This window comes from Diadema antillarum, unplaced genomic scaffold, assembly GCF_040938485.1.
Source record: "Diadema antillarum isolate AM-2024a unplaced genomic scaffold, OU_Dant_1.0 seq00000460_RagTag, whole genome shotgun sequence".
Classification (NCBI taxonomy): Eukaryota; Metazoa; Echinodermata; class Echinoidea; order Diadematoida; family Diadematidae; genus Diadema; species Diadema antillarum.
Window position 1 is genome coordinate 2,154,083 of NW_027271431.1, and position 16,486 is coordinate 2,170,568.

The window sequence follows — 16,486 nt, forward strand, 5'->3', positions numbered from 1 at the left end:
ATCATTACATAAGTGTTCAACTCACACAATCTTCATGCAGAGCATTATTTTTGTGGACATCAATGATTTACAAAATATGAATATTTCGCCCCAGAAAATGCCTGTGGAATGCTAGCATGCACATACATATGTAAATTACAGGTGTAGTCATCTTGATGTAAAGCAAGACCCATCTTTCAACGAAGCATGACCCTGAGAATGTCCGACTAGTACAAGGTTTACACCGACTTTCAAAAATCAAAATTCTAATTGAATGAACAATTTCAGAAGCAGATTTTCCTCATAGCGTCCCATACCCACTAACTTGAGTTCCAAGAATGGATTTTGTGTGTTATAAGACAACCTCAGGACTAAAATAGAACACAGTTTATAATACTGTAAAACATGATATATTCGCGGCATGAAATTTTCGCGAATTGGAGCCGACAGCCTTTTTCGTGGCATGAAATTTTCGCGAATTGCTACTGGCATTCAATGCATGTAGTGTAGACAAAAGCTTTCGCGTGCATTTTAATTTCGCGAATTTTGGCGCTCGCGAAATTCGCGAAATTAAAGTGCACGCGAAAATTCCTCGTTTTACAGTATCCTCATCCTCATCTCATGCATTCCCATCACTAAGTTTACAGTTTTTTATCATGTTGTAAACAACAGTAGATCTTCCTGGTTAAACAGCAGCCCCCTTTTTAAACTCATTTGCAATTGCATTACTTGAAGAAAAAAAACGTAACCTCAGAAACCCTATTAAGTGGGGTTTTGGATGGAGTGGTATTTCTTCCAATTTGATGGCATGACTTCAGTAACATTTATATCCCATTGACATTGTATAGTCTCTTTGTAAAATTTTTCATTTTGTCTGTTTATTTTTGATTTTTTGGCTGTTGTTTCTTTTTTTTGAGGGGGGGAGGAAATGAAACTAAAGAAATTCTTTACAACTCTCCTTCATCCTCCTGTTTTCCTGCTACAATTCCTTCTATCACCAACATGGGTCCATTATGTATTTACATGATGCCATTACAGAAATCCAAGTAATTGTCATTCTATCAAGGTACCAAGGACAATAATTACGCATGCAGTGAGAACAGGAGGGGAGTGTAACTGTCACGTGCAGCCCAGTTTTGGTGAAGGTAGAGTTGTGAAAAATACCAACACTTGGGTCTTAATTCCACATGGTTCGAGGAGCAACTATTGGTCGGGGGACAACTCTCTTCAATCTGACTGGTATGCATCTGCCACCAGTGAAGAGTTGATGTCGTCCTCATCGGCGCTGGCAGCATCGATCACTTCGTACTCCTCCCCCATGTCGCCCGACTTGTCGCGGTCACGGCGAGAATGTCTGCTGCTGCTGTGTCGGTGACGGGAACTGTATCGGTCGTCCTCTTCGTCTCGCCTCCTGGAAGTCAAAGCACAAACATCATGGAACCCACATGATAACACTACTCATGGTAAGGAGTTGGGTGTATCAGTACTGTGAATACTATGAAGAATACACATCCAGTATTATTAATCACATGCAACTGCTGCTGAACCACTGGCTTGTATCAAAGGACAACCATATGTCAGAGACAGATCTATTGCAAGTGCTTCCCTGGGAAAGAATTAGCTGTTTCCATTCTTTTCTTTTTAATTAAATTTCCAAGAGAGATGGTATTGCAAGCATTCAAGATGGCTCTTCAGCATACAATGGTACACACTGACCGATAGAAATGATTCACCAAAATGATTACCATTACCTCTTAGAGAAATTGAATTTCATGTAATTTGTAAGAGATGACCTTTTCTAACTGCTTCCTGAGAAGTCATTAACAAACGTGTCACAAGATAATCCAAGAAAGGACAGAATGATATTGACAAACCTTTTATCAAAGCTCACCTCCGTGATGATCTGTGCTTGTCATCCTTGTACCGGTCCCTGCTCCTACTATCCCCCTTGCTGCTCCCCTCTCTTTCCTTGTACCTCTTCTCCTTTTCCCGCTCTCCACGGTCCCGTTCCCTCTCCCTCTCCCGATCCCGGTCCCTGTCTCTGCTCCTGTCTTCCCGTTCTCTCTCCCTGTCTCGATCCCGGTCCCGGTCCCTCTCCCTGTCTCTGTCACGATCCCGGTCCCGATCTCGATCCCGATCTCGGTCCCTGTCCCTGTCCCTCTCCCGGTCCCGGGTCCTTTCCCTGCTGCGGTCTCTGCTGCGGTCCTTGTGTTCCCTGCTTAGCTCCCTGGCCCTATCTGCTTCTGCCTCCCTGTAAAGAGCCAATACAAGTCAGATTTCATGTCATATGGTAGACGATAACGAGTTTCTTCTTGTGATTATAATATTAGTAACAACAACAATGACAAGAACATAATTTTACTGCTTACAGTAATGACACAACCAATATCAAGAACAAAAATAGGTCATTAATGCAGGCAGCAACTTTCATAATATCTACTTTGTGTAACTGATTTTCATTTTAGTGATGCACAACTCCAGACCTCAAAGAAAAGACAAAGATAATTAACATTTTTGATATCATCAACTGAAGTACTACAAAGCAGGTTGGGTCCACACTTATAAATATAAATGCCCAACTACTGACAAACAATTACAAACAAGCCTTCACACATCTTCATGACACCAGATGATGAAACAGAGTAGAGGTTCATAGTCTTGCATCTAGCCTCTCATTATATAATTTTCCTTGAACGGCCACATCTCTTTCAAATTACACTCTCTCCATTATTATTTCATGTTCCCATTTAGAAACCTGCACAGCTACAAAGATGGGTATTCACAAAATGAATAGAGAGGAATCAGTGTAGGAAATTATCACGCTTCAATAATTCTTTGTGTCACTGTATGGAGTAACACCTGATTCTGCTTACCATAAATAACAGTGTATTAACCACAATTTTTTTCCCGCTGAAAAAGGTCAAAATTCAGGGTGCGGTTTCTACACCATTACAGCCAATACCTACCAAGCGTTTGCATAAAGTGTGCAAACAATGTTCAATGTCTGAAATAAGTTTCTTTTCAGTCAGCATTCTAGTGTATATTTCCTTTTTTTATGGCACAAAAATCCACACTTTTTCTCCCCCTAACACTTCACTCAATTCAATCACCATGTTGGCAGTATCTCCACCTGTTGCATGACAGTATCCACGCTCCTTGTCCACGCTGTCAGTGAACTGTCATTTTTTCTTTTGATGGATGAAAAAAGGGGATGCGGTTAAAACATTGATGCAATTAATACACTGTTATTTACAGTACTGTACTTGTTTATGCAATGGCGGGAACCATTGGTGTGGATGCGACGGGACCTAATACCCACCTGTTGAGAAACCTGCTGAATTCCCGGTAGTCCCTGTCGTAATCAGACTCCTTCTTGCCCTCCTCCCCTCTGGAGATCAGACGAGGAAAACAAAACTCAGGTAAATCACTAACACAACACCACTCTTTCTTTTCAGTTTCATTTTTGAAAGGCTCTACTTTGTGCATTCTTCAACATAAAAATAACTCTGGTCTTCATGTGCTAAAAAAAGAATTAACATATTCAATTACAGTCGACTTTGCCTGAGTTGACCTCGCATAAGTGACATCATTGCCTAAGTTGAAGGTCTTTTCAAGTCCTCTTCTCTTTATATTCTATTGATTTTAATCCCTCATAAATCAAGTTTTCTCTACATCAAAGCTATTTCTTCAATCTAAACAGATTAATTTAGGCAAGGTTGACTGTATTTCAGATACTCAGACATAAAAACAAGGTTTGCGATATATGCTCACTGACCATAATGCGCCATCTGAAAATTAGTTCGAGGCAACAGTGGCAAAGAACAGGAATTCGGAACTCGTCTCCAATATCTCAGACAAAGATCTACACATAGTGACTCTCATAAACCAAACACAAACATGCAGAGACATAAGGACTGCTTTAAATGCTGTACTACTTGATGCTAACAGTTTTTTTTTTCCAAAATTAAACTTGTGTATGACCTGACAGGAGATGTGTGAAGGAGTGAGCCAAGAGAATTACACACTTACTGCAGGAGTACATGTTGCTTTCTGCCTTGTACATGTAAACATTTATTCCTACCACACATTTACCTCTGTCCTTGTGTGACATATACTTGTATGCTATCACCCAGTTTGGATTACATGTCATTCTTACAATTCAGCAACTAACAAATAAACAGTTTTCACAATAGAGTACCAAAGTGTGACATCATAGACATTCATTGCCATGGAAACTGGCTGTAAACAACATCACAGAACCAGAGTATATATGAACACAGTGGTTGCTAACCATGCTCGTACCAAGTTCCAACCCACTGCCTGAAGCCTTGTGCAAGGGTATTTGGTGCAAACCAGTACTATGCTAGAACAAAAGAATGTGACATCATTACTTTGGTATTCTATTTAAGATGGAAGAAGCAAGATTTACAAAATTGGGACTAAATTTTCAATTCAGCAAACAAAACTTACGAGCTGATGTCACTCTCTGAGTCACTCCTGTCCTTGGCCCAGTTAGACTTGAAGTGTGCGTAAGACTTGTTCTCATGCACTTCATGGCCCCTAGATGAGTCCATCGGCATGGGCGATGGGGGCGGTATGGGTCCTGAGCCAGGCGGGTGAGGAGGAATGGACATGGGCCCTGCTCCCGGCACTGGACCCGGGCCTGGACCTGGACCTGGGCCTGGCCCGGGCCCTGGTCCTGGACCCATGGGAGGCTGGTTGTAGAACGGAGGAGGTGGACCATCTGTATAACAAAAGCACAAAACATATATTGTGTATATAGCACTTCCAGAAAATACCTTGCCTTAATGAAAGCAATATAATAAACTGGCCGATTAGCTATGTTTGCATACTTTATGTGAAAAAGTCCTCAAAACTGACAAGTATTAGTCAGCACAGAGCACAGCTATTTTAAAAACTAACCTGGCCTCCCAAAGGGATGTGGTGGTCTATTCCAGTTGTTGCCTGGTGGTGGTCCCATGGGCGGGGGACCATGAGGGGGTGGCCCACCCATTCCTGGCGGGGGGCCGTGCATCATGTTACCCGGAGGAGGGCCAGCCCCCATGGGCATCTGATTGGGTGGCATGTTGCCCATGGGTGGAGGCGGGCCCATGTTTGGAGGCGGGGGACCATGCATCCTCATGGGGGGAGGAGGCCCCTGCATGGGTGGAGGACCCCCGGGCGGAGGCTGCGATGGTGGTGGGTACCTCACATCTGTGGAAGACAAGACAGAGTTTTGGTAGCAGCATGAGTTTAGTATCCACAAATAAACCACTGAAAAACATATCTCTATGCTAGATTTTGGTAACATTCATTTCATTCAGCTGCCTCATAATCAGCTCTCACGCCTTCAGAATACAGCTGCCCCTATAACTCTCACACACCCACACACACACTCACCAGATAACAATACCCCTGCGCTTCAGTCATTACACTTGTTGCCCAAAGATGTACAAATTCCATTCACAATACTATTTTTCATGGTTTATTGTGTCCATGGAACTGGCCCCTGACTATACTTCTCCTCAAGCAATATATCTCTTTTAGGAAACTATGCTCATCAGACTCCATTTCATACGTTGCATCAAAAGTTCAAACCAAGTAGTTCCTTTTGTTCAATATTGTTTGACTGTTTATTATGCAATGTTCCCTATTTGTATCATCTTCCATTTCAACTTTTTTTTTCAGCACATTGAACACTTCTGTGGATATATCGCTATAACAGTAACCATTATCATCATTCAACAAATCTGTAGAATATTTCCTCATACACGTCATGGCTTACCTCCAAACCTTGGGGGTGGTCCTGAGAAGTTTGGAGGGGGTCCACCCATGGGTGGAGGTACATTCATGTTGGGTGGGGGACCGGACATGGGAGGGGGAGGACCCGTAGGGGGTGGGGCTGGACCTGTGGGAGGGGGACCTGCAGGGGAAAAGGGAGAAACAAACAATCAGTGTAAGGTCTGAACAAAGTGCCTCACATTAACATGCTTGGTTTGCAAAACATCTTAGATTTTTATTTACTGGATATATAACAATATATAATATATGGGAACATTTCATGGTATTCATCAAATAAATTTGGTGGCTTAATCTCTACTTGTACACCGTCAAACAGATGACACAGAGCCACTTTTTTAACCCTTGTAAGGACTACAGACCAACTATTCAGACTCATAAAACTTATCTTCATGACCATGATCACCGTGGCCCTACAAATTAATCATTGATGACTTATTACCCCCATTTATCCTATCTGAAATGTTCCTACTTGCTCACAACTAAGTATCTCTCTGTGAGCTGGGAAAATTAGATTGATCCATAGCTTTGGTATTGGCACTGTAATTTTACATAATGGCAACTTAATATGATGTAACCACACAGATCTACTCAAGAGCAACATTCTGAAGTCAAACTGGAAGGCCACTGCTACACTACATGGACGGGAATATATTTATTCCCTGGTATTTGACAGAAAGAAGGCACCTGTGCCACTTAGCAAACAGAGCACAGTAAGGGATAAGGATAACTGATACATTTGGATAACTGATACACTTGGAGAGCATCTCATTTGTATTTCTTCATTTGATGAGGAGTGGAGGGAAACTCACCTCTGGGTGGTAGACCTGGAGGAGGCTGGGAAAAGTCTGGTGCATTGTGATGCATCATGCCGGCCGGTGGAGGTTGGGACATGGGCGGGGGCCCCGCGCTGACTGAAGTGGGGGTGATGGGTGGGGGCTGGCTGTAGGTAGACTGGATGGGTTGGCCTGTTGCCATGGTACTACTAGCAGAACTGCTTCCACCACCACTGGTGGAGACTCCTCCACTGCTACTGCTGTTGGTGGAGTTAAGAGTAAAACCAAAATTCTCACTGTTTCCGGCACACACAATTTGCAACTCATATGTTTACATATCGCACAAGTCACATATATCCTCACAGCACATTCTACTTCTTTTGTACGGAAGTGAATAGTGTCATTTCTTCAATCTCAAACACTTCTATTCCCAGCAGTGAGTTTTCACCAAATCTGTGATACATCACAATCATAGAACTACTTTACCCAAACATAGTTAATTCAAAACTGCCTGACTGATTTCAGTCTGATCGAATCAATTCACAACTGATGACTTATCTTCTGACATTCCAGTATGGTGCACTTATTAAGTTTGTAATCATAGCAATCACCAGAGGTATATTAGGGTCTGTTTCAAGCTGAACTTCCAAACGTAGACTGATGCCATTACTCACAAATTTGGCACTGAACTGCTGGACGACCCAAGAACTGTGATGGCGCCGCCCATATTTTCCTTGTTGTCTCGCTGCCGAACTCCCCTCCCTCCGACAGTCGATATCGTGGAGCCCACGGTGGGGCTTTTATAGCTGGATGTGCTCCCAGTGCTCTCTCGCCGCCTGAAGGACTGAGGTGGATGTGACGTCTCTGATCACACCAAAAAAGAAAATGAAAGATGAATCATGTTACCCCGTTGCCTACTGAAATCTGGAAGGTCATATGCAAAATCTCAAGATTTCAGAATCTCATATGAACAGGTTAACATACAATCTTTTCAAACATGTAAGTATCTCATCTATGATCTTGTCAATTAAATTTGATGATAATTAATTCGACTTTTCTTCAGAATCAAAACTATTCATTTGCTGAAACTCCCCAAGGAGCAGCAAGGCTTTGGAAGCTAAGATGAGTTTGAGTAATCAAGATGTGCTGTGAAGACCGCATCATGATTCTGTCTATCTCACATCACATACTTCCTACAAAGAACATATTGTGGGCAAATACGTGTACAAAATGGATCATTAGGTCTTCTCTATCACTGGTAACAACCAGTTTTCAGGTGATTTAGAGATTTGTGGCGAAGAATGGTTATAAAAAAATTAAGGATTGGCTCTTTCAACAAAGGCAGCCATGAAGCACACACATTATCCCAGGTAAAGACTGCAGCTGTAGAAAGCCCTCTGCATCCAACAATGGTTAATCAACCTGCTGAGGACGAGTCCTGAGTATACTCGGGCAAGTGTCTGTGGGAAATGTGTGTTGTAGCAAGATCAGTCCGTCCTCAGCAGGTTAAGATAGGAAGAACAATAACTGTGGCGCAGTGAGGAGACTCTAGACTTACGGCTATCTGGGGTGCTTGGTTCTCTGGATGGGGCTGAAGGAGATGTATACTGACCCTGCAAATAAAAGAGGAACAATTATTGAGTACAGACAACAAATTTCCTTTCTGGGCTCATTACAAGTAAGACAAGATGTGAGAGGATAGCTACAATATCACCAGTGGACTAGTGAGCTAGGGAATAAGATGGAGCACAAGTGTAAGTACCTAAAGTTGAACTTGTCATATGAAGGATCACACAGCTGCATATGAATTACACTAATCCCTTATTACATCTAAATACAACATGAGAATTGTGTCGATCTGATTACTAATTCTTCACTGATTACATCTGTTAAAGGAGAAACCACACAGGTCTAGAAACATATGACATACAGGGCATGTGACAGTTTCCCTTGCCAAAGCAGTTCCTTACAGTCAACATTAGACAGCATACACCAACTTCAAACATGCGAACCATTCAAACATTGCTACCATAAAAATGACAAGGGTGAACCATGTTCTGCTTCCATCTATAAAGGAATTCCCATAATGAAGCCCAGATATCTAACTATCTAAAATACATCTTAACTTATTGACACTTGACAGACAGCTTCATTAGTTCAAATCATATGTATCTTTTTGTCCAAAACACAAGCTTGTACTACAGATTTTAAACAGTGCATTCACAAACAATTGACTCAAGTGCCAATCCTCTGAATGTTTTGGTCTGTCTATCATGCATACAATTTTACTATCACAGATCACGAGGTACTCACAAAAGGCTTTGAAGGAATGTTCAGACTGCCTGTTTCTGACCTCAACCTCTTCTGCTTCTCACAGTACTGCCTCCACGTATCCTCGTTGAAGCCATAGTTGAAGTAGTCCGTCAAATCGGCACCTAGGCGAAATTCACAAAATATACCAGGGACTTTGCTGGATGAGCACTGTAAGGGACATAACGTGTTGATACCCATCAAAAGCAGTGTGACATTCACGACACCCATGACTGGTATATCCCACAACTACACAAATTTAGCAGGCTGAATAAATTCAGGTAATTTCAGACTGACCTACTCCTTGTTTTGTACACATTATCATTTAGTCAATTACTCCACTGCCTGTCACCTGGGATTCATAATCCATCATCCATCCATTAAGTCAAAAATATATATATATGTTTTTTGAAATATCTGCTATGGTAAAGAGATTCAGCATTTGGCAGTCAAGATATATTGTCCCATGTAAGATCTGAAGTGAGATTCTTATGACATCTAGCAGCTATGAAAAATCATCAGCAATGAACCATACAAAGAATAACAAAAAATGAAATAAAAGAATGCATTGGACTAAGAAGATACGTGTAGAGCATATTTACATAATCTGACAAACTGACTCCAGTATTTTCCAGCCTACCTGGTTTTCTCCATGGCTTGTCCTCCACAGTGTCCAGGTCAAAGGAGTACGTGGGGACGCCATTGATGGCACTCTCAGCCTCAATGTCCAGTCCCTTGCTGACCGGCTTCTGGTGGGTCGCCGCTGGTGGGGTCACTGTGGGGAGTTTTCCATGAAATAAGCCATCAAGGATGGTACAGATTTTCACGATTTATCAATCTCTCTTCAATGCTAACATATAATCACCACAATATCTGCCAATAGTGTGTTTCCCACACAGAGGATAAGTAGGTTAATATGTTCATTGATTCATTTCTAAAGCAACTTCAGCATAATTCTGATTGAACGCTATACTCATGTGGTATTCTTGCAAACTTTGCAGCAGATGAAAAAACCTCTGGTTTTCTTTGGGTACAAGCATGAAATGCAAAAGAGAAAAATACACTATAAGTTTTTCAATGAAGTTTCAGAATAAACATAACTAGTATACATATATTTAAATGATCAGTAATTCAAAATTCCACATTTTATCAGAAATGACAACAGAGGCATTCATTGTGTACCAAGGCCTTTATCATGAATTGCTCATAAATTGAGTTGAGTGTTGTCTTACCTTGTTGACTCGCAGTGGCTGACACCTTTGTGTATGGAGATTGCTTTGGGACAGTCTGTCCATATGGCCTACAGAGAATAACAGATGGTGGGGGAAAAAAAAACACAAATAAACATCAGCCACATATAAACTTTGACAAGTCACATATTAAGACCAAATTACGGCTAAGTACAATTCTGAGGCAAATGACTGCTTAAGTTACAGATAAATTCACTGACATGAAAATGTGTCTAAAGTTCACTAACACACTTGTTTTATCTAATCTCACAGGTGTAGGCGTTTCAAACAAAAGTTAATTGTACATACTCTTCTTAAAAACTCCTTTTATTAATATTACAGACATGTCAAGATGAGTGTATCTATGCTGTCATCCAGTAGAATCAAACAATGGCTGTGAGAGGAAACCACTTCAACATTGTTCTTGATATTCAGGCCAGCCATATCCTGCATCTTAAACGTACCTGTCCGCTGCATTTATTCAACTTTTAAACATGCATAAATTGGCGTATTTATTTCGAGCTTAACACTGACAAAATGGTGTATATATATATATATATATATATACATATATATATATATATATATATATATATATATATACATATATATATATATATATATATATATATATATATATGAAAGAGAGTATAGACATCATTTAGTTTACCAGTTTCTGACGGATAAAAATGCATTGCTGCAAACTATCACATTCATTCTTTTAAAGACAGTCAAGAGATGGTTTCACTACAGTAGGGCTCTTCACACCCAACATCATTTCAACACAACAGCAACTTACACATAGGTGTTGAGGGGACCCGTTTTGATGTCGCCGATTGTGACCTCCACCTCGTCGTCTTCGCTGTCGTCGCTGTCATCATCTTCGTCGTCGTCACCACCCCCTCCCTCCTCATCATCGCCTCTATCCTCTATCTCAGCTTTAACGCCTTCTTGAGGGAGGGTCAGCTCTTCAGGCTGACCCATGGGGGCCGACCCCTACAAAAGAATCAGGGCACACACTGATTATATAAACAGTATCCAGTACTTCAGTGACATAAATTGATACACAACAAATTTACTTTTAAAAATATTAATCTCTTTGTGTACCAATACAACCTGGCTGATTCATTTCATGGGCATTTTGGCAACACAAAAATCAACATATTGTTATCATGGAATGGTCCAGCATAAGGGCATTAGAGTGAATCTATGGATTACGAGGATTGCTTAATCCCTCTATTCATTGACAGTTAATTTAAGGACATCCACGCTGATCCGAAAACAAAGCACCCCAGCGGATGTGAGGATCAGAAAAGCAAAGGAGACAGAGCATTACAAATCTTGGAGACTGGCTATCCCTTATGTAATAAATGACCTTCTTTGAACAGAGCAGAGGTAAAAGAGAAAGAAAAAGGAAAGAAATCAGCTGCCTTCTGTTTCATGTCATGTAATCTGCACCTCATTCCTGTCTATGGCTCCTGCAGAAGCCCAAAGTTCCAGTTGCTGAAATGTGACCTTACAATCATACATCACGAGACAAAAGGATAAAATTCTGCCATTTTAAAGGGACTGTACAGTAGTGGTTGAGGTGGGGATTCATGTTTTGAACATTCCTAAGTGAGATAATGAGAAACCTCTTGTGAAATATGAAAGAACATGTGATTTTAAGAAGGATTCAACGTTTATTTGACGAAAATTGGTTTTCAAATGGCTGAGATATCCCCAAAAGTGATAATAATAAAAGGCGACATGCCCCATCTTTATTAGGATATCTTTGTTTCACCTTGTTTTTGGATATCTCAGACATTTCAAAACCGATTTTTATCAAATAAACTTTTAATACCCCTTAGAATTGCATGCTCTTTGACATCTCATAAAGTGGTTTCTGAATATCTCGCAAAACGTTAAAAGCTAAATCCTCACCCCGACCAGAACTGTACACACCCTTTAAAGCACTATATTTCATCTTTAACATCAAGGGTCCTTGTGATTAAGTTCACCAAACATATCTTAAATCAGCAAATCATGTAATGTAGTTCTAAATCCATCACACATGTTCATAAGGTTTTGTATCGTGAATACAAAGGTGGGGTGTGTATCAAATATTTACTCCCTTTTACTTAGTGTGCCAACTTGGCAATAGAAAGACAGCAGATGACACACATATCCAGGAAGAGGGGAGATGAGCATAATTATTGCTTACCAGCTGATCTTTGGCAGCAACATCCAAACCAGAAATCTTGCTGGTAAATGGCGCCGCATCAGCAGACAGAATGCTTGCAGTAACAGCCGCACTTGAATTCAAAGAAAAGTGTGTGTCTGAGTTAACAAACTGGGATAAGAAGACATCTCACGAAGATGATGGCCTTAAGATATAACTGTCAATTGACTTACTACTCAGCAAACTTTTCACACTTGTTTCTCAATCACATCACAACATCTGTTATTCAGCATACTAATGACAAGGATTAGATTACAATGTACTGGTATTCCTGATCATGGAAGGCAGACACTGTTTTAAAATGCCTAAACTCTTCATGAAAAGACGGTCCACAGCATACAAAGAGTCACACTCAAAGCATGCACTTCTATGTAATCATGGCCATTCTAAAGAGTCCTATTGTCATGCAAGAAAGAGCTATAATCCAGTAAAACTTTCAATATTTTTCCCTTACAGGAATCAAGAGAGCAGTATGGGCTTAAGTTTTTATCCCGACAAACCTTTGCAGATTTTGAACCCAAACAAAGTAGCTAATTTAGCTGCATTACCTAAACACATTGTTGTATGACCAAAACTGAATTATCAACGCGAGTACAATACTAGAATGCAACATTTTACACAACATAGTTAATTACTGTTTATGTAATTGTCATTATTATGATCCAGTGTTATTGTAAACTAATCAACAAAGTATTCTTCTCATGTATAGGAACAAGTAGAAATCTATGATCTAAGCTTCTCTTCGCAAACCATGAAATCACCTGCCATTTTGTACATACCTCTGAGTGGACTCTGCCGGAGCAGGATCTTCACTGCTTCCTACAAAACAAAGAATCAAACACTGAATCATTTAATATACAATCACAAGCCTGCAGGGTAAGAGAGCAAACTTTCATGGAAATGCATGAAATTAAGTTAATACTGTGCACAATCTGATCTGCACTAAAATTCTGCATTTCATGCAATCTGTGAAATTCTATCGTACATTTGTGTGTATGTGTGTGTGTTGCAATTTTCTAATTTTCTGCAAATGGCCACATCAGTGTTTAGGGTTACTTTTCAAATACAGTAAAAAATCACATGCTTTCTTTGCAAAGAAACGAATAATCATTGGTGTTAATATAGGGTAAAACCCCTAGTGTTCTGGGCCCCGTTGCAAGAAAGTTGCAATCAATTGCAAATAATTGCTAATTTTGAAACAACCATTCTGATTGGCTCAGGGTCTGCCCTATTAAGAAGACATGCAAGCAACAATGATTTTGATTGGCCAGTGACAATCAGTTGCAAGTTGCGTTTAAACGCAAAGTTTCTAGCAATGGGGCCCTGGTCATTTAATCTTTTCTGCAATACATACATATTTTTTTTTTTTATTTGGTGACCAAATACTGGTACTGGTAGCCTTACCCTAGTGTATTATTCACTGGATACAAAGCACTTTGAGATAACACCCCAGGATAAGCACTGGAGTAGAAAACAACCATCCAGTGACAGTATAAGGTTAATAAATATTATGTGGTTTCAGAAACCGTCTTTTAACTGTGTTTGACTTGTTCAACTGTTGGTGAAGATTTCAAATAATGATTTCAGTTTTAGAGCCATCCAGGACAGAAGAAAGCTGCATCGCCAGCTAGGTTGTGTTTTTTTTTTAAGTGTGGCATCTGAAACTTCTTTTTTCTCTTTTCTTTTTTCAGGCCCACATTCAAAATCAGAGTCCAGCATCATTCATTTAAGGGCACCACAATAGTTCTTGATAGTTTTCAAGCTACTGGAACTACTGGGTGAAAGGAAGGACAAAAGATGCTATTATTAGTATCAATGTATTATGCTGTAGAAATCAGCGGCATTGAGCCCCGCCAATTAATCAATCGCGCGTAAACGCTGTTTGGTGGGGCTATGATGGGGCTGCATTCACGAGTATTCTATAAGCGCCACCCACTGTGCTTTTAAAGTTCTGTACAATTGAACGCCACATGGTGGGACTGAACTCACAAGTATATAACGGGCAAGCTGTACGGCATAGCATAGGCCATAGTAGACACCGTTCTACTGTAAACGTGGAAATTTTCGCGGTGTTGAAATTTTCGAGCATTTCACTCAATCAGAATTCAGAAACTTGCGAGAAAATATTAAAAAACACAAATATTTTTGCTTGCCATATGTTCAGTAGTTGATGTCTTGATTTTGTGGAATTAAAAACAAGCGAAACTTATCTTACAAGGCCAAGTGCGAAAAATTAGTCGAGCAAAAATATCAACTTATAGGCCTACACTACGTTTAAAATTACAGGGGTGGTATTCTGAGGTCGTAATTAAGTCTGTAATCAACTTCGTGATTAAGTCGTGAAGTTAATAGGCCCATAATCATGGGCAAAATCGGTATTCTGAGGACGTAATTAAGGTATGATTAAGTCCCCTGTAATTATCTTAGGTCCCTCCCATCTAATTGTTATTCCATCCAATCAAACGCGTTGTTAGAAGCCAAAATGATGATTACACGCGCAAATATGCCCTCAATACGCGCTCCTGCACGCCCCCTGTAATTACAACCAAGAGCTCCGTGCGCACACTCCGGTATTTGATTACAACCCCTCACCTACGCACGCGAAGATCTCAACCTCTTTGCTCACATAAAATGACAAAATTCCTCGAAGATCGGCTATATTTCTTTTTTTCTCTGAATTCTACGGATACCATGATAACAAGATTCAACCGCTCCTCGGTTACCGACGACGGTAAGCATCGTTGTGGCAGAGAAAACACGATGAAATGCGTGATATCGGAGTAGTTAATGACACTCTTTGGTATCATTAAGTTTTCCATTAACTTTCATACTTAATTACACCCTCAGAATACCGATTCGTAATTAACTCTGTGATTAAGTCCTCTCAGAGGTGCACGCGCATTGATACGCGCAAACGCGTACGTAGGTCCTTCCCGCCAAAACGCTTGTTGCTATGGTAGTTAATATACCCCCTACTTAATCATGCTCTCAGAATACCAATTCGGTAATTAAGTGCTAATCAGACACTTAATTAGCTCTCAGAATACGGCCCCAGGATTTTAGTACGGACACCATTTGGCATTGACACAGTGGTCAGTGCAGTGGTGGGGCCTATTTCACGAGTATGCCTTCTACAGAACATTTCTATCATCAAGATCCAGTGATTAGTTCCAGTTTAGTTCGGAAAGAGCTCAGGGGTTTGTCTCAACATGATCAAGCGGACCCACTTGGCACTGCACTGGTTGGCTGCATTGCCATGCCTGCCCTGGCCTGGACGCGGCCTGGACACCTTGTGCGAAAGTATAGTGGCAGCTCACACTTCGGTCCCATGCGTGCTATTTCAATGTCGGTTGTGAGGATTGCCCACTGTCACTGAGCTAGAAGTTTACATGTTTAGAACCCCCAGGGCAAAAATCAACCCCCAAAACTCACAGCTATAACTCTCATAAGATAATTAATGTTAATAACATGTCATTATCAACATGAATCATGCAAGGGACTATCGAGGCGAAAGCGAGAATCGTGTTTAAATTTCATTACCGTATAACCACGAATCTTCGTCCTCTTCGGCCATGTTGCGCTCTCTTCACAATAGCTGTTGATGCGACGTAGATGGCGTTTTCCAGTATCTTCGTTACTGGACTGAATAATACTTTGATGTTGCGCTCATCAGTGATGCGTCCCTGTCACTGCATTGCCAAGGTATCATTATGCACCGGCTTTGTGTTGATGAAGAAAATTTGTATGATGAATATTTTGTGAAAAGTGATGAAAGTGAGGATATGATAACATTCCTAGCCATTGAGATGAGTAATCGATATGCATAATTATGCAGTCATAAACTCATAAAGCATGTATTGTAGCGTTCATGGCTGATGGAAAAAAAAAAAGGTTTGCAAACAACAAAAACAAAATTTATAAAGAAACGATTGCAGAAGACATCAGCTCCCTCCCGCAAACACACAGACACTTTTTCTGCTTTTCCCCCAATATTCTTTTTGGTTCCATATGATGCAAATGGACATTTACACAATTATTTTGAATGTGTTAACAAATTGATTCAAACAATAATGGATTTATGGGATTATTTTGTTTCTTATTATAGGGACAGGCTGTTGGCCTAATTACAATCAACTCATTACGATAAGAAAAGAAAAACTGAAAATGTTTCG

The 16,486-nt window shown here is 40.5% G+C and overlaps 1 protein-coding gene across 1 annotated transcript; it reads right to left on the reverse strand.

Moving 5' to 3' along the window:
* Positions 1 to 910: 910 nt before the first annotated feature.
* LOC139733079 (uncharacterized) lies at positions 911 to 15,888 on the reverse strand. The gene is made up of 16 exons (XM_071643920.1): positions 15,855 to 15,888; positions 13,094 to 13,133; positions 12,297 to 12,387; positions 10,893 to 11,089; positions 10,097 to 10,164; positions 9,505 to 9,639; positions 8,868 to 8,989; positions 8,113 to 8,167; positions 7,229 to 7,418; positions 6,591 to 6,814; positions 5,765 to 5,902; positions 4,903 to 5,193; positions 4,450 to 4,723; positions 3,299 to 3,367; positions 1,871 to 2,230; positions 911 to 1,390 (listed from the first exon to the last, which is right to left on the reverse strand). Exons 1-16 carry the CDS (start codon positions 15,886 to 15,888, stop codon positions 1,207 to 1,209), a joined length of 2,472 nt encoding a protein of 823 aa, XP_071500021.1. The 3' UTR covers positions 911 to 1,206.
* Between the last annotated feature and the right edge of the window lie 598 nt (positions 15,889 to 16,486).